This window comes from Diaphorina citri, unplaced genomic scaffold (assembly GCF_000475195.1).
Source record: "Diaphorina citri unplaced genomic scaffold, Diaci psyllid genome assembly version 1.1 scaffold2254, whole genome shotgun sequence".
NCBI lineage: Eukaryota > Metazoa > Arthropoda > Insecta > Hemiptera > Psyllidae > Diaphorina > Diaphorina citri.
Genome location: NW_007379679.1, coordinates 27,917 through 52,175, shown reverse-complemented (window position 1 = coordinate 52,175; position 24,259 = coordinate 27,917). Strand labels below are relative to the sequence as shown.

Below are 24,259 nucleotides of genomic sequence, written 5' to 3'. Positions count from 1 at the left end.
ATAAATACAATCAGTTGGCCGTTCTTATAATGTCATCAAGATAATGATCAGAACAGGTCTGTGAATTAAGAACAATCATCACACAGTATTTATAGCAATATTTTAAGATAACGGTAATCCTTCTGCAATCTACATTAATTGTAATTTGTAGTAAAAAGAATTAAATTACATGTTGCAACTGCAAAAGTGATGAAAAATTGAAATAAATACAATCAGTTGGCCGTTCTTATAATGTCATCAAGATAATGATCAGAACAGGTCTGTGAATTAAGAACAATCATCACACAGTATTTATAGCAATATTTTAAGATAACGGTAATCCTTCTGCAATCTACATTAATTGTAATTTGTAGTAAAAAGAATTAAATTACATGTTGCAACTGCAAAAGTGATGAAAAATTGAAATAAATACAATCAGTTGGCCGTTCTTATAATGTCATCAAGATAATGATCAGAACAGGTCTGTGAATTAAGAACAATCATCACACAGTATTTATAGCAATATTTTAAGATAACGGTAATCCTTCTGCAATCTACATTAATTGTAATTTGTAGTAAAAAGAATTAAATTACATGTTGCAACTGCAAAAGTGATGAAAAATTGAAATAAATACAATCAGTTGGCCGTTCTTATAATGTCATCAAGATAATGATCAGAACAGGTCTGTGAATTAAGAACAATCATCACACAGTATTTATAGCAATATTTTAAGATAACGGTAATCCTTCTGCAATCTACATTAATTGTAATTTGTAGTAAAAAGAATTAAATTACATGTTGCAACTGCAAAAGTGATGAAAAATTGAAATAAATACAATCAGTTGGCCGTTCTTATAATGTCATCAAGATAATGATCAGAACAGGTCTGTGAATTAAGAACAATCATCACACAGTATTTATAGCAATATTTTAAGATAACGGTAATCCTTCTGCAATCTACATTAATTGTAATTTGTAGTAAAAAGAATTAAATTACATGTTGCAACTGCAAAAGTGATGAAAAATTGAAATAAATACAATCAGTTGGCCGTTCTTATAATGTCATCAAGATAATGATCAGAACAGGTCTGTGAATTAAGAACAATCATCACACAGTATTTATAGCAATATTTTAAGATAACGGTAATCCTTCTGCAATCTACATTAATTGTAATTTGTAGTAAAAAGAATTAAATTACATGTTGCAACTGCAAAAGTGATGAAAAATTGAAATAAATACAATCAGTTGGCCGTTCTTATAATGTCATCAAGATAATGATCAGAACAGGTCTGTGAATTAAGAACAATCATCACACAGTATTTATAGCAATATTTTAAGATAACGGTAATCCTTCTGCAATCTACATTAATTGTAATTTGTAGTAAAAAGAATTAAATTACATGTTGCAACTGCAAAAGTGATGAAAAATTGAAATAAATACAATCAGTTGGCCGTTCTTATAATGTCATCAAGATAATGATCAGAACAGGTCTGTGAATTAAGAACAATCATCACACAGTATTTATAGCAATATTTTAAGATAACGGTAATCCTTCTGCAATCTACATTAATTGTAATTTGTAGTAAAAAGAATTAAATTACATGTTGCAACTGCAAAAGTGATGAAAAATTGAAATAAATACAATCAGTTGGCCGTTCTTATAATGTCATCAAGATAATGATCAGAACAGGTCTGTGAATTAAGAACAATCATCACACAGTATTTATAGCAATATTTTAAGATAACGGTAATCCTTCTGCAATCTACATTAATTGTAATTTGTAGTAAAAAGAATTAAATTACATGTTGCAACTGCAAAAGTGATGAAAAATTGAAATAAATACAATCAGTTGGCCGTTCTTATAATGTCATCAAGATAATGATCAGAACAGGTCTGTGAATTAAGAACAATCATCACACAGTATTTATAGCAATATTTTAAGATAACGGTAATCCTTCTGCAATCTACATTAATTGTAATTTGTAGTAAAAAGAATTAAATTACATGTTGCAACTGCAAAAGTGATGAAAAATTGAAATAAATACAATCAGTTGGCCGTTCTTATAATGTCATCAAGATAATGATCAGAACAGGTCTGTGAATTAAGAACAATCATCACACAGTATTTATAGCAATATTTTAAGATAACGGTAATCCTTCTGCAATCTACATTAATTGTAATTTGTAGTAAAAAGAATTAAATTACATGTTGCAACTGCAAAAGTGATGAAAAATTGAAATAAATACAATCAGTTGGCCGTTCTTATAATGTCATCAAGATAATGATCAGAACAGGTCTGTGAATTAAGAACAATCATCACACAGTATTTATAGCAATATTTTAAGATAACGGTAATCCTTCTGCAATCTACATTAATTGTAATTTGTAGTAAAAAGAATTAAATTACATGTTGCAACTGCAAAAGTGATGAAAAATTGAAATAAATACAATCAGTTGGCCGTTCTTATAATGTCATCAAGATAATGATCAGAACAGGTCTGTGAATTAAGAACAATCATCACACAGTATTTATAGCAATATTTTAAGATAACGGTAATCCTTCTGCAATCTACATTAATTGTAATTTGTAGTAAAAAGAATTAAATTACATGTTGCAACTGCAAAAGTGATGAAAAATTGAAATAAATACAATCAGTTGGCCGTTCTTATAATGTCATCAAGATAATGATCAGAACAGGTCTGTGAATTAAGAACAATCATCACACAGTATTTATAGCAATATTTTAAGATAACGGTAATCCTTCTGCAATCTACATTAATTGTAATTTGTAGTAAAAAGAATTAAATTACATGTTGCAACTGCAAAAGTGATGAAAAATTGAAATAAATACAATCAGTTGGCCGTTCTTATAATGTCATCAAGATAATGATCAGAACAGGTCTGTGAATTAAGAACAATCATCACACAGTATTTATAGCAATATTTTAAGATAACGGTAATCCTTCTGCAATCTACATTAATTGTAATTTGTAGTAAAAAGAATTAAATTACATGTTGCAACTGCAAAAGTGATGAAAAATTGAAATAAATACAATCAGTTGGCCGTTCTTATAATGTCATCAAGATAATGATCAGAACAGGTCTGTGAATTAAGAACAATCATCACACAGTATTTATAGCAATATTTTAAGATAACGGTAATCCTTCTGCAATCTACATTAATTGTAATTTGTAGTAAAAAGAATTAAATTACATGTTGCAACTGCAAAAGTGATGAAAAATTGAAATAAATACAATCAGTTGGCCGTTCTTATAATGTCATCAAGATAATGATCAGAACAGGTCTGTGAATTAAGAACAATCATCACACAGTATTTATAGCAATATTTTAAGATAACGGTAATCCTTCTGCAATCTACATTAATTGTAATTTGTAGTAAAAAGAATTAAATTACATGTTGCAACTGCAAAAGTGATGAAAAATTGAAATAAATACAATCAGTTGGCCGTTCTTATAATGTCATCAAGATAATGATCAGAACAGGTCTGTGAATTAAGAACAATCATCACACAGTATTTATAGCAATATTTTAAGATAACGGTAATCCTTCTGCAATCTACATTAATTGTAATTTGTAGTAAAAAGAATTAAATTACATGTTGCAACTGCAAAAGTGATGAAAAATTGAAATAAATACAATCAGTTGGCCGTTCTTATAATGTCATCAAGATAATGATCAGAACAGGTCTGTGAATTAAGAACAATCATCACACAGTATTTATAGCAATATTTTAAGATAACGGTAATCCTTCTGCAATCTACATTAATTGTAATTTGTAGTAAAAAGAATTAAATTACATGTTGCAACTGCAAAAGTGATGAAAAATTGAAATAAATACAATCAGTTGGCCGTTCTTATAATGTCATCAAGATAATGATCAGAACAGGTCTGTGAATTAAGAACAATCATCACACAGTATTTATAGCAATATTTTAAGATAACGGTAATCCTTCTGCAATCTACATTAATTGTAATTTGTAGTAAAAAGAATTAAATTACATGTTGCAACTGCAAAAGTGATGAAAAATTGAAATAAATACAATCAGTTGGCCGTTCTTATAATGTCATCAAGATAATGATCAGAACAGGTCTGTGAATTAAGAACAATCATCACACAGTATTTATAGCAATATTTTAAGATAACGGTAATCCTTCTGCAATCTACATTAATTGTAATTTGTAGTAAAAAGAATTAAATTACATGTTGCAACTGCAAAAGTGATGAAAAATTGAAATAAATACAATCAGTTGGCCGTTCTTATAATGTCATCAAGATAATGATCAGAACAGGTCTGTGAATTAAGAACAATCATCACACAGTATTTATAGCAATATTTTAAGATAACGGTAATCCTTCTGCAATCTACATTAATTGTAATTTGTAGTAAAAAGAATTAAATTACATGTTGCAACTGCAAAAGTGATGAAAAATTGAAATAAATACAATCAGTTGGCCGTTCTTATAATGTCATCAAGATAATGATCAGAACAGGTCTGTGAATTAAGAACAATCATCACACAGTATTTATAGCAATATTTTAAGATAACGGTAATCCTTCTGCAATCTACATTAATTGTAATTTGTAGTAAAAAGAATTAAATTACATGTTGCAACTGCAAAAGTGATGAAAAATTGAAATAAATACAATCAGTTGGCCGTTCTTATAATGTCATCAAGATAATGATCAGAACAGGTCTGTGAATTAAGAACAATCATCACACAGTATTTATAGCAATATTTTAAGATAACGGTAATCCTTCTGCAATCTACATTAATTGTAATTTGTAGTAAAAAGAATTAAATTACATGTTGCAACTGCAAAAGTGATGAAAAATTGAAATAAATACAATCAGTTGGCCGTTCTTATAATGTCATCAAGATAATGATCAGAACAGGTCTGTGAATTAAGAACAATCATCACACAGTATTTATAGCAATATTTTAAGATAACGGTAATCCTTCTGCAATCTACATTAATTGTAATTTGTAGTAAAAAGAATTAAATTACATGTTGCAACTGCAAAAGTGATGAAAAATTGAAATAAATACAATCAGTTGGCCGTTCTTATAATGTCATCAAGATAATGATCAGAACAGGTCTGTGAATTAAGAACAATCATCACACAGTATTTATAGCAATATTTTAAGATAACGGTAATCCTTCTGCAATCTACATTAATTGTAATTTGTAGTAAAAAGAATTAAATTACATGTTGCAACTGCAAAAGTGATGAAAAATTGAAATAAATACAATCAGTTGGCCGTTCTTATAATGTCATCAAGATAATGATCAGAACAGGTCTGTGAATTAAGAACAATCATCACACAGTATTTATAGCAATATTTTAAGATAACGGTAATCCTTCTGCAATCTACATTAATTGTAATTTGTAGTAAAAAGAATTAAATTACATGTTGCAACTGCAAAAGTGATGAAAAATTGAAATAAATACAATCAGTTGGCCGTTCTTATAATGTCATCAAGATAATGATCAGAACAGGTCTGTGAATTAAGAACAATCATCACACAGTATTTATAGCAATATTTTAAGATAACGGTAATCCTTCTGCAATCTACATTAATTGTAATTTGTAGTAAAAAGAATTAAATTACATGTTGCAACTGCAAAAGTGATGAAAAATTGAAATAAATACAATCAGTTGGCCGTTCTTATAATGTCATCAAGATAATGATCAGAACAGGTCTGTGAATTAAGAACAATCATCACACAGTATTTATAGCAATATTTTAAGATAACGGTAATCCTTCTGCAATCTACATTAATTGTAATTTGTAGTAAAAAGAATTAAATTACATGTTGCAACTGCAAAAGTGATGAAAAATTGAAATAAATACAATCAGTTGGCCGTTCTTATAATGTCATCAAGATAATGATCAGAACAGGTCTGTGAATTAAGAACAATCATCACACAGTATTTATAGCAATATTTTAAGATAACGGTAATCCTTCTGCAATCTACATTAATTGTAATTTGTAGTAAAAAGAATTAAATTACATGTTGCAACTGCAAAAGTGATGAAAAATTGAAATAAATACAATCAGTTGGCCGTTCTTATAATGTCATCAAGATAATGATCAGAACAGGTCTGTGAATTAAGAACAATCATCACACAGTATTTATAGCAATATTTTAAGATAACGGTAATCCTTCTGCAATCTACATTAATTGTAATTTGTAGTAAAAAGAATTAAATTACATGTTGCAACTGCAAAAGTGATGAAAAATTGAAATAAATACAATCAGTTGGCCGTTCTTATAATGTCATCAAGATAATGATCAGAACAGGTCTGTGAATTAAGAACAATCATCACACAGTATTTATAGCAATATTTTAAGATAACGGTAATCCTTCTGCAATCTACATTAATTGTAATTTGTAGTAAAAAGAATTAAATTACATGTTGCAACTGCAAAAGTGATGAAAAATTGAAATAAATACAATCAGTTGGCCGTTCTTATAATGTCATCAAGATAATGATCAGAACAGGTCTGTGAATTAAGAACAATCATCACACAGTATTTATAGCAATATTTTAAGATAACGGTAATCCTTCTGCAATCTACATTAATTGTAATTTGTAGTAAAAAGAATTAAATTACATGTTGCAACTGCAAAAGTGATGAAAAATTGAAATAAATACAATCAGTTGGCCGTTCTTATAATGTCATCAAGATAATGATCAGAACAGGTCTGTGAATGAAGAACAATCATCACACTGTATTCATAGCAGTTCTACAAACTTTACGGAATTGATTAAATTACTTACTTTACATGATTAGTTAATATTATCTGGGTAATTGTGTGCTCATGGCTTTCCCCTAACCCCCACTTCTTTCTTTTTCCATCAGAAATGTTGTGTGTACCTGTGTCAAAAAGCCCTTAAGTGAACACCAATAGTATGATAGAATGTTCACTTTACACTAACTCGTGACTGTACATAATATACCCACATATTGCACACCATACTATTATTGACAGATTAGAATGGCCGGCTTAATTATGGTGGGGTGGAAAGAATGGGGGAGGGGGGGACACACACAAAACCCGACATTAAAGTGGTGACTTAAAACCAAAATGAAAGCAGAGATGATTTGGCTATAAGTCTATTTTTCCTAGTTTAAAAATCTCATGTTGAAATCTCAAATCTCAATTGAACCACCATACAATCAGGGCAAAGTCTTTTTGGCCTAAGAGAACCCTTAATTTGTTTTAAATGTAGTTAAATCAGGCTCATATCCGCATATAAAGTAAATGAAATCATCACAAGAAATATTCAGCGGAACTGTGTCATCATTTTTAACAATTATTTTTTCATTGTAATTATTTATTTATAATACCTACAAATTACTTTATAAAATATCTTCACTTTAAATTCAACAAAAATTTCAATCTGTAACAATGCTGTCTGAAATGTATGCTGTGGGCCATTTTTTGACAACCCGTCAGAAAATTTCGTTCTCTCTTCTTGTAAAATTACCTCATCTATATATTATATAAAAAAGATTTCCAATAAAAGTATTCTACACGATAGAAACCGGGTTTCCTTCAATTTCCCTTTACTTGATAAAATATACTCGTAAAAAACCATTATTTCAAAGTTAAAAAGGTGGATAACTTTCGAGGATGTACACGACATTCAACACTTGGTAAAATAATTAAAAATCACAAAGGAAAATGACGTTTAGCCCTTTTTGTTTAAATTATTCTAAGCTGCATTGCGTCCTTTGACGCACTTACCTGCTCTACAAGAAGTTCCCCACTCGAGTTGTGTGTAAAATTTGCTCACCTAGAGGGTTAATGTGCGCACACATTCCCCCCCCGGAGTTTGCATTTCAATTTAACCCACAACATACTCGAGTAGGAATGGTGGGACGTAGGCGAGAGCTCCAAGAACAACAAGAAGCAACGACGCGTTCTGAAAAAGAGAAACAAACTGGTGTTGGCATTGTGACGTTTTGCGATTAGTGAAGCATAGAACATGAAATTATTACCAAAGTAACCAAAAAGAACAGATACTACACTTTGAGCTTGGCCAAAAGGCTGAGAAGTGATATTTTAATGGAGGGAAAATATCCAATACGATTTGCAGGTTCAGAAAATTGAACTTGGACGAAAAAAAGGGGTACTAACCAAGCCCAAATCATACAAATAATTTTTCGTCAAACGCAAAATATGTTCACCAAATTCCATCGAAATCGGACGAACCGTTTGGGAGTTAAAGCTGCCAAATTTGTAGTGGTGTAGTTAAAAACCATCTTTGAAACCGTAACCCACCCGAATATTAGTGTAAGACGATCATTCTATGCTTCACATGTGCAACACCAGTTCGTTAAGTTAATATGTTCCGAGATGGGGAAACCTGAGGTCAGGGAAATCCTTCTGGTCACTCTTGCTCCCTTCTTTTCGCTGTTTCAACATTAATTTCCAAGAATGGGGACCACCGCAAACGTAGGGTCTTTGTTTTGGAATTTTCCATTTTTTTTTTTTTTTTTTTTTTTTAAACACCTACTATAACAACCGACTCCTAAATGACAGTATGAAAAAGATAAACAATATTAAAACACCTACTATAACAACCGACTCCTAACTGACAGTATGAACAAGATAAACAATACTACTAAATTAAGCCATAAGAGCCGAACTTTTTTCTTTTCGTTGGATCTTGCTGAAATATAACCACTTCTAACTCCAGACCGGTACTGAGTAAATATGTCAAATAATAGCAAAAACAGTAGGAAATTTCGTTTTCTAACTACAATACATTGAAATGGGGGTTTTTTCTGACGAAATTCATGTGTGCAGAGTCCAGTATGTAGGACTATGTTTTCTAACTAATAGACAAATCCCCGATGCACTCTGACGTAGAGCGACTGATAAATTAGAAAAAGAGAGAGAAGGGCTTGGTCAAGTTTGGTGTGGCTTTAATGTAGGCCTCGGCTCTCATGGGTTAATAATAATAAAATTACTATTCTAACTTTCATCTTCTGGGACAAAAAAAATGCCGTCACTTACCGTCACTCCGGCGTTTGACGGTCCACACAGCGTTGGGATTGGACGGCAACTCAGACACCGCCATCTCAGACACCTCCAGACCGTGACGTAGTACGCGCACAGTGGACCGGGGGCCACGTCCACACGCCATGTACAGCTGGGGGGTGTCCTCCTTGGCTGCAAAAGAAGAAACGTCCACACTGATCACTCCATTCGATTTAAAGAAAGAGTCTCTTTAAGGTAAGTTGTAAAAATAAATAATAATAAACTTTTTTGGACTCAAATGGATATTTCTTTTCTACCCTTTTCCTTTGAAAATTTAAAAAAAAAAAAAAAAAAACTCCAAAGCTGTAAATTTCGAGTTTCAATTCTTTTCAAATGGTTCAGTGTAACATCTGCTACTAAATTAACTAACCACCCGCAGACGCGCTGCCCTCCAACCTAACTGGCTACATGCATATTAAACATAGCGATTTTTACTTTTTTTATTTTATGGTGGCCACAACTAAGAATATAAGCAGCAAGCAAGTCGTTTAAAAAATAAATAATGAAAATCTGAACATACAGAGTACAGGGTGAGGCGCGGCAATTTCCTTTTTTGAAACGTCGACTAAAAAAAATCCGTGATATTTTGACTTTTGTTGATGGATTAGCATAAAAAAATGTTGGAAATTTAACTTTATGTTATTTCGAACAGTACTCCATTCAAATGACGACCGCTATTCTCGATACACTGATGGAGGCGATTTCTGAAGTTCCTCTCCATTTTCTCCAACATTGCTACCGGTAGACGGCCTATTTCTCGTCGGATGTTGTGCTTCAATTCTTCAAGGGTCCTCGGACGATCTTTGTAAACTTCAGCCTTCGGTTAGCCCCATAAAACCCCAAGCTAGGTACTGAAATGAAATAAAATATGAAATTCGACTCTCACCTCGTAGTCAATCTCGAGACAGGCGAACACGGGGTTCTGATATTTGACATCGATGGCGACAATGTGGTAGACCAGGGTGTTGGTTTTGTGGCCCTCGCGAGGTGAGGAAATGGTGAGGCGTTGAACTTCGTCCCGATTGAAAATGTACACGAGCTTCTGCTTTTCAATGGCACCTGACGAGAAAAAAATCACCAGTATATAAAAAAAAACTCCAAAGCTGTAAAGTTCGAGTTTCAATTCTTTTCAAATGGTTCAGTGTAACATCTGCTACTAAATTAACTAACCGCAGAACGCGCTGCCCTCCAAGCTAACCAGACTGGCTACGTGCATATTAAACATAACGATTTTTACTTTGTGGTGGCCACAACTAAGAATATAAGCAGCAAGCAAGTCCTTTAAAAAATAAATAATAAAAATCTAAAAATACAGGGTGAGGCGTCCTTTTTTGAAACGTCGACTAAAAATATCTGTGATATCGATCTTTGTAAATTTCAGCCTTCGGTTAGCCCCATAAAACCTCGAGAAGGACACCATAACGAGGACGAAACGTGCGCTGCACTGTTACTATTAAGCTAATGTTACACCAAGCGCACATCGTTTGCAATCATTTTTCCACAAGCATTGGCTTGCAAACAGCGTTCGTGTGTGCGCGGAGTTGATCCGGCTGCTGTCGGTTCAGGTAATGATACACTCATTTGAAAAATGACTTTCTACATAAAATGCTTTCTGCTGCTTTGATAAAATAATTTTAAGGACTGAACTAAATCGAAACATAAATTTCCACCTTTTCTTGAATCTGAACTTGTCTAATTACAAGTGCGGCTACACACTGGACGTTTCAAAAAAGGAAATTGCCGCGCCCCACCCTGTGTACCTAAAAAGGCAGAATAAAATTAAAGTTTCGTGTGCTCACCTATCATAACGGCTCGACCGGCCGGATCACTGGCCAAATATTGTCCGGGAATGATTCGCCGGCATCCGGACTTGCCGAACGTTTCCTGGTGAACCTTCTCCAGGACGTTCTTGCTGGGATTATACTCCAGGACCACAATCCGGCCCGAGTCCGACCCCACGATGATGTAGTCTGAAACACAACACAGGAAGAGTTATTTATTTCACACAGTTAAATGATGAGATATAGGACACACGCCGAATTCCAAGAAGAGAAATTTATCTGGTGATAGAGACCCTCGGAAGAGGAGAAAAAAGAAGTAAAAATGTTGCAATTGTTAGAAACCATAGGGTGTCAGGGTTAACTGCTAATACATTTGTACAGAATATAGAATGATCATAGCGAAATGAAATTAAAAAAACTCTTGTAGAATTTTGTCTCAGACTATCACCTATCGTACCTATGTACATATCGTACCTATGTGATTTCGCGATTATGTTCGCGGATTTGGCGATTATGTTCCTTGAATCATGTTAAGTTTCCTTTTTACACTTACTCTTCGTCTCGGAATGGGACATCGTATATCGTGCTGGTCTCCGACGTTCTTGTAGGTGAGATAGTTCTCCGAGCACACCAGAACACCGGATGGGCCATCATTACCCCCGGGCACAGACACGAGGAACGTCGCATGCTCGTCCAGGGGTTCACTGTACTTGCGCACAATGTGGTTCTGTTCGAGGTCCAACTGGTAGAGGGTGAGTGTCTGGTGCGTCTTGAGCACCGCATCACCTGTCGGGTCCAGATCCGCTTCCTGAAACACACAACGACGGGTGAAGGAGGTCAGTTTAAATAAAATACTCCTGAATTTTCAAAGAATAAAGAATGTGAACCAACCTCAGTGGTGTAGTGGTTAGCACGGTGTACTCTGGACTTGCAGGTTGGTGGTTCAAGTCCAAGACAAGTCGAAAATTTAGCGTAGCGTAGGAAAAATGCTTTTTCCCTCTTTAAAGAATGTTAAAGTGTTACATCTGTTTTTCTATCGTAGCAATGAAACAACTGCTACATTAGACGCATGTGGTCTGTGTCGTAGAATGCTCATCCCACAGTTTGCCTCTCATCAGATGAGCGAGAAAAGACCCAATACTTCCCTATGTCAATCCTTAAACGAACGAGTTTTGCGAGGGTGATATATAAGAAATCTCTAGATCCCTAAAATTAAACCTTACAAACGTCCACTTCTTTCAAGTGGGTTTTGAACAAAGTTGCCATTAACAACCAAAATACACTTGAAAAAGTCGTTCTTCTGTTTCCTCACATTCGGCACTTCAAAGGTCACTAGGAGATAGACAACATTAAAATTCCTTATAGTGGGAAATAGTTTCCTGTAGCCCCGATATAGTTAATTATAACTGGAACTCGTGTGTCCACTGGATAGACACCAAGCGTGGCGGAAGGGCGAACATAACATATCGAAAGCCAGGTATAATCAATACTCATCATTTTAATAAGAATAATACACCTCAGGAAAGGCCCATTATTAATATTTATCCCTCCAATACCATCGAAACGAGGATTGTTTAAAGCTTTGGATTTTTTAGCTTCAACTATTATTTTCTCCGAATCTGATATTGTCCTAAAGAAAAATGGATGTGGCACACAAGGGATCAGGAAGAACACTTTAACATAGACCTGAATTTTACACAGCCCAATAATAATGAAAACCTCAAGGTCACTCACCTTTCGAAGCGTTCATCAGTCGGAACGGTATGATGGACTGGATCACCCCAAACACTTCCACACTGAGCAGCGTATGAACTTTGCCTGTGTTTGGATCCGGCTTGAGGATTTCCAGAGATTTCCCCCGCGACACCACAATCTCTTGTGTTTTGCTTCCGGAGAAGTTACCATGGATTGCATGGGTGATGCCACTGCCGCGTTGCAGCGTCAGGTTGTACAAATACATGATGCTCGAGTTTTCAATGATTTTTGCGTGATGTTCCAATGGGAAATATTATTTGTGACGGGAAAATTAGCAAAGGTGTTTCAAGCTAGAATTTCGATCTCCATTGGAATATTTCTTCAATAGTGCTTTTGAATTTAGGAGTTTCTAGGTAAGGACGGATATTCAATTCATCTGCAACAATCAAAAAGGAATTTTGTCCTGTAATGTTTGATGACATTAATTTCAAATAGGTACGAAGTAAATTCTATTTGAATGTTTAAAATCTTGAACTCTTGATGTCCTAAGGAAAGTTTCACTTTCTTCCACCCTAAAAATTCTTTTCCTGACATAATTATATCAATTACTGTTGTGGCAATTTACAGGACCATGACCTCTTTTCTATCAGACCACTAAACTCTGAGAAATTATTATTTATTTATTTTTTTTTTTTTTTTCATTTTTTTGCAACTAAAATGAGTAAAAGTGGATAAAAACCCCCAAAGGTTTCCATGGAACTTAGAGACTGTTTGGACAAGCATCATCAGAGGTTGATAAACTTATCTTAGTCAAAGTGAAATTAAAGTACAACAGGGACACACATGCTAAAGAGATCAGATCCCTCTTCTCTTTTGTAAAATCCTTGAACTGACTTTTCATTAAGTTGTAAGAAGAAATTTAATGTAAGATTTCCAATTAGCAAGATAAAATGACCAAGAAGGTAAAGAAAAAAGGTGAGGAAATCAAAATAATCATCTGGAGCCAATTTACTCCTCTCTTCTCATTCTTTTAAAAATACAGAGTGAAATTGACTGCAGACAAAAAACTAATAATAAGTAAGTGCAAGTAAAGAATAGGATGGCTTGATTGACAAGTTCATGTCAAAGTGTATGCTCAGACACTATTTGAGCATACTCTGATGTTGACATAAACTTGTAGAGCCAGAATGGTTAGATTTGATTTAGAACTTGCATTCAATAGGTATCAGACTTAAATTGAAAAGTAGTTATTGATGTAAGTATGAGACACTTTCATAATATATGTAAGTGACAACAAGATTCCCAACCGTCATATACTTGTACAAATGCTTACCGTAATATCACCAGCTACATCATTATTCATAGCATCAAATATTTGTCACACCCATTGAGATGGACTTAATTCAAGAGGATTTGGGTATGATACTCATTGTACATGTCAGCCAGAACTCGTATTTCATTTGAAATTTAACTTTCTGTTCCTTTTGAGCTAAGTCTTTACTATTTCTTCTTGGGTCTTTAACATTAGTGCAGATGTAGAAAGGGGTTCTCTAGCAGACATATGAGATCTCCTAATCACACTTATCCATTGTTTTACAAAGAACTTCATTAAATAAAATAAAAACAAAAGAGGTGAGCACTAAAAAACGCAATACTTATAATTAAAACCTACTTATAATTCTTCAAAAATTTAAACTAAAATTTACTATCACACTTGAAAATATCACAATATGAGAAAGGTATGAGGGAGTTCAAACTTTATTCTAACTTGGACACACAGGTAGAACTAAAAACAAAAGGAAAATCCTAAAAAATGAAAATGTCTCAGTCCAAGGCACTTTTGCACAGCAAAAAATTTCGGTCACATCAGTAAGTAGTTTTATGAAAACAGAGACCCTGGGACCATTGACCACATATTAGTTTACCTTCTTCAAGGAGATTCATAATAGGAGTCAGGCTCTTTCTCAATGCAATGGTTCTATTATTCACATATAGAGGATTGTAACTTTTTATTTCATTAGATTTTCCAATTGCCGAGTTTGATTGGTCAATAGGTTCATTTGTTCCACAAGGGCTGCAAGTTGGGTTTCATTTGCCTTGTTCTCCTTGTCCAAACAATTCATTGACTCCACCATCTCAGCTACATTCAGCTCCTGATGGAAATGCATTAGGATCAGTTCTTCAAAGGAATCAGGAAATTTTCTCTTTGGTGACTCTTCCTTTACAGTATCCTGCTGCTGACACTCTGCAGTCTCTGTGTTAACATCAATGCTATTATCTTTGAGATCAATTGGATTTGATAGTTGATCATATTGGCTTTGTTCAGGTTGGATGGTTTCCCTGTCACAAGCACTACCCACATGGTCCATATCAACAACTTCATACCTTCCATTGTACACCAGCTCAGATGCACCATTAATATGTTTTATTCCTTCTCTTACACCATTCTGTTTTCTTTTCTTCTTCCGAAGAGTTTTCTCCAAGATGGGTGAGTCAGAGACACACTTTATATCAACATCGGTAGTTGAAGATAGAGCATCAGTGTCAACAAGAGCACTTGTACTTGTAGCAACATCACAGGTGTCAGAACTGGACGGAACACTTATTGCAACCAAATCAGGACCCTGTGCAAAGTCACGGCTTGGATCATCAGGTACATCATTGAACACAGGGTCATGTGCTTCACACACAGAGTTGAGGGTAGGCATGATCTTCTGAGCAGTGGTCATTGGAAGAGGTATTGCAATGGGGGACATGTTTAACTTCTTGCTAGATGAGGTAGAGCTAGGACTATTGTTCAGACTGTTTGCATCAGTCTGATCATTTTCTTTGGTATCAGAGGAGTTAGCCAACTGTTCTAATTGATCCCAGAGTATGTTATTTGGCACATCAGACACCAAGATTGTCGAGCTTGTGATGGATGAGGTCACTGATGTGGATGATGATACCTTGCCCAACAAATCTTGAGCCACCACCATTTTTAACTGGTTAGAGTTTTTGCCATACCTCTTCTTTTTCTTTGATTTCTGTCAATGTAAGAAACAAAAAGGATGGAGAGTGTTAAAAAAGGAAATCACTTTCTTTTTCTTTTAAACTAATTCAACAAAAAAATTAACCAATTGTTTTTTAAAAGAACAAAAAAGTTCACAATGTGAAGATCCTGCCTGACAGGCAAACTAAAATTAGGCAATGATAAAATCTAGGCGCACGGCAGTGCGCCAGGCCAAGTTCCGGCCTGAGCACGCCAGTGTGTATATTACACGAAGCATTTCGACGCATTTTTACCCCTATCATAACTCAGTCAATTTTCAATGTAATCTCACGAAATTTGGACCATATGTTAACCTAGGCTTGCCAAACGTCCCGAAGCCTGAGCACGCCAGTGTGTATATTACACGAAGCATTTCGACGCATTTTTACCCCTATCATAACTCAGTCAATTTTCAATGTAATCTCATGAAATTTGGACCATATGTTAACCTAGGCTTGCCAAACGTCCCGAATTGGCCGGGACAGTCCCGAATTTCAGGGGGTGTATGAGAACTAATAATGGTAAATTTATGAGCGTAATCTTTTGATTTAGATGTTTTTCGTTTTATTTCAAACAAAACTCTTTCTTTCCCTCCCTCTCCGTGTGTGTGTTTTGTTCATTTTAACTCTTTCGGAATCATTATCTTTCTTCTCCCCCTTCCACCAAAGGAAACTTTTCCTGACAAAAAAACCTATTTGAGAGCTCACTGAGAGGCCAAGTTCTTTTTTCAAATCCGCCTCGGGAGGGAATCGAACCTGCGGGCTAGCGCTTACAAGGCAGATTCAACAGTAACTAAGCCAACTAGGGAACTAGGCTGGCATCAGGTGAGGTGTTTCCGGACAGGGAAAGCAACAGCCAGCACAGTCAGCTTGGTTGGTAGCCCGTCTGTCTCATAAGCACTAGGTCGCGGGTTCGATTCCCGCCCAGGGCAGATTTTATCCTGAAGGGATAAACTTCGTTCTCGGAACGGCTGTCTTTCTCCTATCCTGTCCTCCTTCCCTGCGATTTCGGGACAGTAACAAATTTTTCATCAGTAAATCTGGTATCTGGGTTCTTCAAATTATTGATCACAAGGGCAAGGTGAACATAGACCCTTGACATATGGAGTGTGCCTGAAGACATGTGATGTGTGTTCCAATCCACTCGATCCCGTTGTTCCCTCTATCAAACCTCTTCAATAAAGAAGAAGACTATGTTTTATTCCTTCTCTTACACCATTCTGTTTTCTTTTCTTCTTCCGAAGAGTTTTCTCCAAGATGGGTGAGTCAGAGACACACTTCATATCAACATCGGTAGTTGAAGATACAGCATCAGTGTCAACAAGAGCACTTGTACTTGTAGCAACATCACAGGTGTTCCTTGTCCAAACAATTCATTGACTCCACCATCTCAGCTACATTCAGCTCCTGATGGAAATGCATTAGGATCAGTTCTTCAAAGGAATCGGGAAATTTTCTCTTTGGTGACTCTTCCTTTACAGTATCCTGCTGCTGACACTCTGCAGGCTCTGTGTTAACATCAACGCTATTATCTTTGAGATCAATTGGATTTGATAGTTGATCATAATGGCTTTGTTCAGGTTGGATGGTTTCCCCCTCACAAGCACTACCCACATGGTTCATATCGACAACTTCATACCTTCCATTGTACACCAGATCAGATGCACCGTTAATATGTTTTATTCCTTCTCTTACACCATTCTGTTTTCTTTTCTTCTTCCGAAGAGTTTTCTCCAAGATGGGCAAATGGCCACGAAACTAGATACATTTGTGGTGGGTGCTATTGTGTCGACCTATTCCCAATATATGGGAAATATTCTCTTCTCGCCCGTCTGAAGAATGGAAATGCCATGCTTAGATTGCTCCGAAACAGACCACAAGTCCATTATTGTAGGAGGTACTCAGAATTCTTATAAGTTAAAAAGCAGTCCAAGAATGTATCAAAAATCCCTTGAGTGAACATCACAAAGTGAATAGATGCTCATTTGATTCACCAAGAGACTCAAAAGAGTTCCTCAATAGATAATTCAGAAGAACGAAAGTTATTTGAAATATTGGAAACATCATTCAGAAATGACAATAATTATTTAATTTTGTCAAAACCGAGTATTAAGATTATCATTATTCTTACCGTTTCTATTATTACTGGATACTAGGTATACTAGGTAAGATTATTATTCTCAAATTATTGAAATCAACATCCTAAAAAAAGTTACATCAACATCCTAAAAAAAGTTACATCAACATCCTAAAAAAAGTTACAACATAGGTAATATTATAAAAAAACTGTGCGCAACATAGGTTGTCTTTCTGGTAATGGTCGCACGGACTCCAGAAAGGTTTGCATAGATGCTGCACTTATATCTAAACCAGTAGAAAACTACTAGAAGACAACATTGTTGTACGATACTCCGGCCGAGACATGTGCAATATCAAACACATCTCCTTGCCCGTCAAGAGAAACCAGCTGACGTACCACTGATTCCTCAAGCATCGAAATGACGAAATTTGTCTTCACTTGAACCAAACATTTAAAACCAAAAGTAGTAAAAATAATAATGAAAAGCAAATGAACCTTAATAAACTCCTGTTTGATATTTTTAGGAAGCTAAGGGAGTCAGAGTTGAATGTGAAATCACAAGAGATCATAAGTCTAACGTGTGCTTATTTTACAACTATTCTCATCATACTCTTTAGCTTTCTTAAAGCGAGATTACTACATCAGTTGACAACAAAAAAAAAAAAATCAATTACCCGAGACATGTGCAATATCAAACACATCTCCTTGCCCGTCAAGAGAAACCAGCTGACGTACCACTGATTCCTCAAGCATCGAGAAGACAAAATTTGTCTTCACTTGAACCAAACATTTAAAACCAAAAGTAGTAATTGTTTACATGTTACAAGCACAAAATAGAAATAGAAAATCTAAAATTAAAAATACAGATAGGAACAGATAGATAGGAATAATTTATTAGGTTATAATCACTAGGGAGAACTGTTAATAGGTATATAAAATTAAGTTAAACCAACAATCCTAATCAACGCTCAAGGGAACAAAATAATCGTTCTGTTCAATACAAATGTAACATGTTTTTCCAGGCCGCACATGTGGTGTAAATCTAACAGGTGTGGAGGATAGAACACGCTGTTCCTATGTTCAATATACCAAACTCTCAGCCGGTAACTCATCGGGAGGGAGTAAATGAGACACCATTTCAAATGAGAATTTGGAAAGATAGGTAGTATCTCAAGGTTTAATTAATTCTTAGTTGATAAAAACTTTAAATATAAAATCTTTCATAAAATTCTCTTTGAACTCAAATTCAAAAAAATCTAATTAAATCAAATCAAACTTGAATCAGATTTAACTTCACATCAAAAGTTTTGAAATCAGAAATCACGGAATTGAACGGTTCATCACATCAAGTTTGAAGATAAATAAAATCAGTGATCAAGAAAATACCTTAATGTCGTTTCACATTTATTTTACCATTTTCAACAAAATCTAAATTATTAATAACGTGCACAAATAAACAAGATAAATTTTTATGTCAAGTGAGACTTTTTTATTCACGTACTTCTAATGTGCCCAATTAGAATTTAAACTTGGTTCAAGCTCCATTGACTTCAACTCTTGGATGAAGTCGATTTCAAATTTTCCAACCAATGGGGTTGCTCCATCCAAAAGTTAAGCCAAGTTTTAGCTCTGAACGTGGCTCCGGACATAAATGAGAAAACACGGGGGGGGGGAATGAAATGAATAATGCTATCAAACTTGACATTAAAAAATAATTTCGCTATATTTTTTTATATTTTATTATCTTTGTGTTAAATAAAAAATTGAAAATCATGAGAATTGTTAATTAGAATTTAAACTTGGTTCAAGTTCCACTGACTTCAACTCTTGGATGAATGAAGTCGATTTCAAATTTTCCAACCAATGGGGTTGCTCCATCCAAAAGTTAAACCAAGTTTTAGCTCTGAACGTGGCTCCGGACATAAATGAGAAAACACGGGGGGAAATGAAATTAATAATGCTATCAAACTTGAATCAGTTTCATATCCGCATCTTGTTTTGAAAATCAATCACAGGATTTGAGTCAGACCCAAGAATCATCATGTCAAGTTTGAACATCATTCAGCAAAAATTACTATAGGTCCTGAAGACAAGGCTCATAGAAATCTTAGGTTTACCCATTTGTCGGGGGGTTTCCCGCAACAGAAATAAAAGTTTCCAAGATGTATTAAAATATTTCCAAGATGTATTAAAATATTTCCAAGATGTATTAAAATATTATTGGTCTTTTATTGTTCTGTTCAGCATTACAAAATATTGTAGTACTGAACCAGCAAGTTTTTTTTAGGTATTAGATACTATATTACATAGGTATCTAATAATAAAATAATCCCAAGTTTCTTAATAAAATTTCATGTATAACCTAAGAAAATGTCTTTTTTTTTCGACTTATTGTGTCAAATCGTGTTCACTTCGTTCAGGTATAGGAAGACTCGGAACAAAGGCGACGAGCTGGCCTTTTCGTGAAAAGATAATGTAGCACTCGATTTATATTCAAAACTCACACAATACAACCACAGAGGTAGAGTAGATGCATGAGGTTACCAATGGTGCGGGAAAAATACTTGTGGGCTTCTGAAGCATAACAAATTAGGGTAAACACACACGGCCTTGTTCCTTGTTGCTTAGAGTGTAAATAAATAATAACTTTGCATTTTATTTATTTATTTACACGCTAAGCATCAAGGCCATGTGTGAATATTTTGCATTTAAGCTTCGAATTTGAACAAAAAAGTAAAAGATCAAAACTTCGAATCAAACCTATTGTACTCAAATATAGGTAAAAATAATATAAAATCGGGACAAACTGTTTGGGAATGTATGACAAAACAAGATTTTTAGATAAATTCCTTTTTATTTGACATGCCACTATAAAAAAAAAGATGATAATAATAATGTTGTAGTATATTGGCACATTCCAATAAATAATAAAAAAAATAATCACTTGCCTACTACTGTACTGGCACACTTCGTCTTTTCAGTAATCCGAGTGTTAAAACAAAACAAGTCCCAGCCATAAAAGTAACAAGCTGGGCCCATCCCTCCGGGAATATTTTAGCCCGTAGTTTATTCGATCGTGATTAAAGAAAATCAGTACCTATGTACCTACCTAATTTGTTTTATATTCAGTTTATTATTATTCTTGATTTGATTTTTCGATTTTATTTTCATGTAATGATTTAAAATCAAGACTAGAGCCCGTTCTCCCTTTATTCCCAATATAAGGTTCAAGTCACCCATCCATTTATTGGCCTTGCTCGGCGTAGCTTAACATAGGTGACGCTAAAACCGGTCTTAAAATAACGACTGAAGTGTTATCTAAAACTTTCTCGCTAGAACGATTATTTTGTTCCCTTGAGCGTTGATTAGGATTGTTGGTTTAACTTAATTTTATATACCTATTAACAGTTCTCCCTAGTGATTATAACCTAATAAATTATTCCTATCTATCTGTTCCTATCTGTATTTTTAATTTTAGATTTTCTATTTCTATTTTGTGCTTGTAACATGTAAACAATTTGTTTTGAGTTGAAATACATGAAACTTGAAGGTAATTGATTTTTTTTTTTTTGTTGTCAACTGATGTAGTAATCTCGCTTTAAGAAAGCTAAAGAGTATGATGAGAATAGTTGTAAAATAAGCACACGTTAGACTTATGATCTCTTGTGATTTCACATTCAACTCTGACTCCCTTAGCTTCCTAAAAATATCAAACAGGAGTTTATTAAGGTTCATTTGCTTTTCATTATTATTTTTACTACTTTTGGTTTTAAATGTTTGGTTCAAGTGAAGACAAATTTTGTCATTTCGATGCTTGAGGAATCAGTGGTACGTCAGCTGGTTTCTCTTGACGGGCAAGGAGATGTGTTTGATATTGCACATGTCTCGGCCGGAGTATCGTACAACAATGTTGTCTTCTAGTAGTTTTCTACTGGTTTAGATATAAGTGCAGCATCTATGCAAACCTTTCTGGAGTCCGTGCGACCATTACCAGGAAGACAACCTATGTTGCGCACAGTTTGTGAAATATAATTCAGCTTCATTTTCGAAACTACCTAATTATTTTTTGGAACGCCCGTTAGTGAATTTCGAGTTTCTTCAGTAATGTTATTATATCAATGTAGGTACCATTTTTTACGTGATACCCATTCAAATGATGGACCTTGGGCACAATACAAAGCAAATGTATTTTGAAGTGGCCAATATTGTCTATGATGAAAAAACAGATTTAAATCTTTCGCGGTTTCCACCGGAAGATTTTCATCACGAAAATCTCATGATGGCATTGAAGATGTCTGAGACAATATTTCTAAGCTTTTGACAGACACTACTATAATTTTCGTCAATTGCCTACTCTACTTTTGTACTTATTTGTAGAAAGTTTTTCATAGTGTTAACAATTTTTGAAACTTATTTTCGTTACTTTACCCAATTTGACCGAAATTGTTTATCTACTGAATCGCCCTTCCGCCACGCTGGGTGTCTATCCAGTGGACACACGAGCTCCAGTTATAATTAACTATATCGGGGCTACAGGAAACTATTTCCCACTATAAGGAACTTTAAAGTTGTTCACCTCCTAGTGACCTTTGAAGTGCCGAATGTGAGGAAACTTATATTCAGTTTATTATTATTCTTGATTTGATTTTTCGATTTTATTTTCATGTAATGATTTAAAATCAAGACTAGAGCCCGTTCTCCTTTTATTCCCAATATAAGGTACAAGTCACCCATCCATTTATTGGCCTTGCTCGGCGTAGCTCAACTTTGTTGCAAAGGAATTTTTGAAAATGAGGCCATTTATAAAAGGTAATGACAATAGGGTAAACTCACCCAGGTCGGCCACCTTGCAGTCGAGGATAGGGGAGAGGGACTGCATCTCGTCCACCAGGACCAGGTTGCGCAGGGAGCGGGGAGCGAAGAAGAACGTGTCTCCCTCTTCCAGGGGCATGGCCGAGGAGAACTCCGGTTCATCGTCATCATCACCCAGGTGAGCAATCTGATAGAGGTAGCTGAGGACAGAAGAGGAAAACATTTCAATACAAAGTAATCAAAAGTCAAAGTAAAGTGATAAATCCTTGAAGAAAACAAGAGACACAACTACTTTACTTGGAAAGAAGACAGACGTTTGAAAAAAGATTGTCTCTGTAACAAACTGCCAAGGTCTTTAGTGACTTGAGTTCTACACCTCATTCGGCGACAAGCTACGTGCCTCACCAAGCTACGTGCCTCACGATGATTGACTGCGGTTCAGTGTGAGTCAGCCAATTTAATATGGCTAGAGCTAGAGACCATCACCCCAGTTTATAGCAGATACAAAAAAAATGAGTGGCACCAGGAAAATTGATTGCCAATGCGGATACCAACCACGAGCAACTTCAATTATTATTCTTTTTATTTTTGCTGTAGACTTTAACAATATACAGGAAGCTCGACACACTCAATGATGGAGTTCTTCCACCCTAAGTTTCATAAACTTGTAGCCCCTATCACATTTTTTTTTTTTCTTTCTCTCTCTCTCAGTGCAAGGTAGAGTGTTTTTTGGATGTTTAATACTTCAATGAAGGAAACTGTAACAAGAAAGATGTTATCATCCCAAAATCGAAAAGAGACGGGATAGGAGAAAACCTCCGAGACCGAACCTCATCTGTATAGGACAGAATTGCCCTGGATGGGAATCGAACCCATGACCTAGCAGGATAAAGTATGCCCCAGATGGGAATCGAACCAGTGACTTAGCACTTACCAGGTGCGCTACCTTCCAAGCTATCTAGATTGGCTGTGTAGGTACTGATATTAATATACATAACGCCATAAAACATCTAAGTCACAGATGTGCCATAGTACTCCATAAACAATACACATTATTGTACTTACCTAAATATACTTACCATTGTTTTGCGTATTCGTTTCTCCCAGGAGGTCATTGGCGTGAGAAGTCAGCGTTGCCTAGCAACGGAAGCAAGCTGACCAAACAACAACAACACGGCCAGCAACCGTCTTCACAGCCCAAATGACTTGCAAGGTCAGTTCACACTTGTAATTATTTCGTTAGCAGCTAAGGACACTAGGTGTAGGTATGCTTGATCTTTTCGTTAGCAGAGAAGGATGTTGTACTTTAAAGTGTAGGTATGCTTGCTCTTTTCGTTAGTAGGCAAGGAGCAAGGACGCTGTAATTCTGATTTGTGGTCTTCACAGCCCAAATGACTTGCAAGGTCAGTTCACACTTGTAATTATTTCGTTAGCAGGTAAGGACACTAGGTGTAGGTATGCTTGATCTTTTCGTTAGCAGGTAAGGATGTTATACTTTAAAGTGTAGGTATGGTTGCTCTTTTCGTTAGTAGGCAAGGAGCAAGGACGCTGTAATTCTGATTTGTTGGTATGTTTGCTCTAGTTCAGTGGATGGGTATGCACTTCTTTCTCTCTCGCTCTTTCCTTTATCTTCTCTTCTCTCCCCTCTCCTCTGTCCCCTCTCTTTTCTTTCTCTCCCTCCCTCTCTCCTGGTTTCGTCTTCTCTCTCTCCCTTCCTCCTTCCTGTTTTAGATTACCCTGTGCTTCACTCACTTGTAGCGTGTTTTATACAACACCATCCCTTTCAGAATA

The 24,259-nt window shown here is 35.1% G+C and overlaps 1 protein-coding gene across 1 annotated transcript in view; it reads right to left on the bottom strand.

Moving 5' to 3' along the window:
* LOC103518572 (splicing factor 3B subunit 3) overlaps positions 1 to 24,259 on the bottom strand; it is a 50,664-nt gene that overhangs the window by 6,622 nt on the left and 19,783 nt on the right. Inside the window, exons 2-5 of the mRNA XM_026830331.1 lie at positions 12,586 to 12,982; positions 10,870 to 11,040; positions 9,923 to 10,129; positions 9,047 to 9,202 (exon numbers count right to left, since the gene is read on the bottom strand). Coding sequence (XP_026686132.1) covers positions 9,047 to 9,202; positions 9,923 to 10,129; positions 10,870 to 11,040; positions 12,586 to 12,811 — 760 coding nt within the window. The 5' untranslated portion in view covers positions 12,812 to 12,982. The remainder of the gene's footprint in view (positions 1 to 9,046; positions 9,203 to 9,922; positions 10,130 to 10,869; positions 11,041 to 12,585; positions 12,983 to 24,259) is intronic.